At 38.2% G+C, this 1,479-nt stretch overlaps 1 protein-coding gene across 1 annotated transcript; it reads right to left on the reverse strand.

Annotated features, from left to right (window-relative positions):
* Positions 1 to 834: 834 nt before the first annotated feature.
* LOC119512746 (thiamin pyrophosphokinase 1-like) lies at positions 835 to 1,176 on the reverse strand. The gene has a single exon (XM_037807574.1). It carries the CDS (start codon positions 1,174 to 1,176, stop codon positions 835 to 837), a length of 342 nt encoding a protein of 113 aa, XP_037663502.1.
* Positions 1,177 to 1,479: the final 303 nt, after the last annotated feature.

Here is a 1,479-nt window from a genome sequence, read left to right on the forward strand (position 1 = left end):
TTTTCAGTCTGAGGTGCCAGAAAAAATGAATTTTAATCCTTAAGTTTCTTCTGCACAACTTTTTAAGTCTAAGTTTTAATTAAGATGGGGAAAGTTTTGATCTGTCATTCCACTATAGTTTAGAGCATTTACTTTAAGTTGAATTTGGGGATTAATATATGAATGGGATGGGCTTCGAGAATTATTTCTCTTCTATGCCATTTCTCTCTTTACCTATAACTTACATAATTCCCTGTTCTCAAATTTAATATTTAGGTCAATGACTTGATTTATTTTTTAAAAGACAATACCAGATACAGTAATAGGCCAGAGTGAAATAGTGTAGTTTTAACATCCCAATCAGGAAGGAATATTTTTTCCATTAAAAGGTGATATAAATATATGGAGAAATATAATATTAAAAAACATTCAGAAGAAGCCCTTGTTGTTAAAAGCATTTAAGGACGGCCAGCAGGGGCAAGTGATGTGCTAGACTCCAAGGAGTTTTATCAGCTTCAAAATTAAAAACAATTTTCTAAGATAAAAGGAATGATTAATTACACAATAAAGAATAATCAGTACTGAATTTTACAATAGAATGATTCATGTGACTTTCCAACTGAAAACAATAGAACTTATTTACTTTCCTAAAAAATAATGATTTTGCCTTTCACTGTAAAATTCAGATCTGTCATTTATAATGTTGCCTGGATTATCTGAACTAGTGGGCTTCCTGGGGAAGTGTAGATTCTGGTAAATCCAGGTGAACTGTTCTTATTGAGTAATAAATCATTGGCAATGAGGTAGGGTAGAGGCAGTCGATGGTTAGATTTTGATGGCCATGGTCCAGAGGAGTCACTGGTCAGTTTCCACAGTCACGACCCCAGATCCATTGTAGGTATTAGAGGTACTGACCAGTACTCCGAAACCAAGCACATGATTGGCGAGGTTCCACTTTAGGCCTGTTGTGGTAACCTGATTGCAAGGCTGTCCAACAGGTATAAGGCCACACCAATCACCTTCCACTCCAGGGTTTATAAGCAATTTGTGCTTTCCTGGTTGGAGCAGGTAGATGAGAAATTTCTCTTGAATTATTGTAATTGGCAAAGGAGTGACATCAGTGGCCTGGAACAGGTTGCTCACAGATGCCCTAATCCGGTCAAAATGTCCACCAAGGCCTCCCAGTGTCATAATCATACCAACCTATAGGACTTTTTCTTCTGTCTTCTTTTGGGGCACTTGGAGGCACTTGGTAAAGTCAGTGTGGTCTTTATCAGGAGTTGAAGTGCGCTCACAACCCTTAATACTGTAGTACTCTCTGACTTCAGGCCTAACAGAATCAAAATCTCCACTGATGAATTCGGGCAAAAAGCCTTCCCGCTCTCCTTCAGTGATATCATGTAAGTGGTTGGCATCTCCATCAGCACAAGCTTTTAAAAGAGCTTTGCTCCAAAGATGACAAAAATGGTCGTCCAAAGGCTGGTTCAGAGTTGAAAGGCA

The sequence above is a fragment of the Choloepus didactylus genome, chromosome 17 (genome assembly GCF_015220235.1).
Source record: "Choloepus didactylus isolate mChoDid1 chromosome 17, mChoDid1.pri, whole genome shotgun sequence".
Lineage (NCBI taxonomy): Eukaryota > Metazoa > Chordata > Mammalia > Pilosa > Megalonychidae > Choloepus > Choloepus didactylus.

Coding starts and splice junctions, on each gene's coding strand:
- LOC119512746 (XM_037807574.1), bottom strand. CDS start 1,176: ATGATTATGACACTGGGAGGCCTTGGTGGACATTTTGACCGGATTAGG.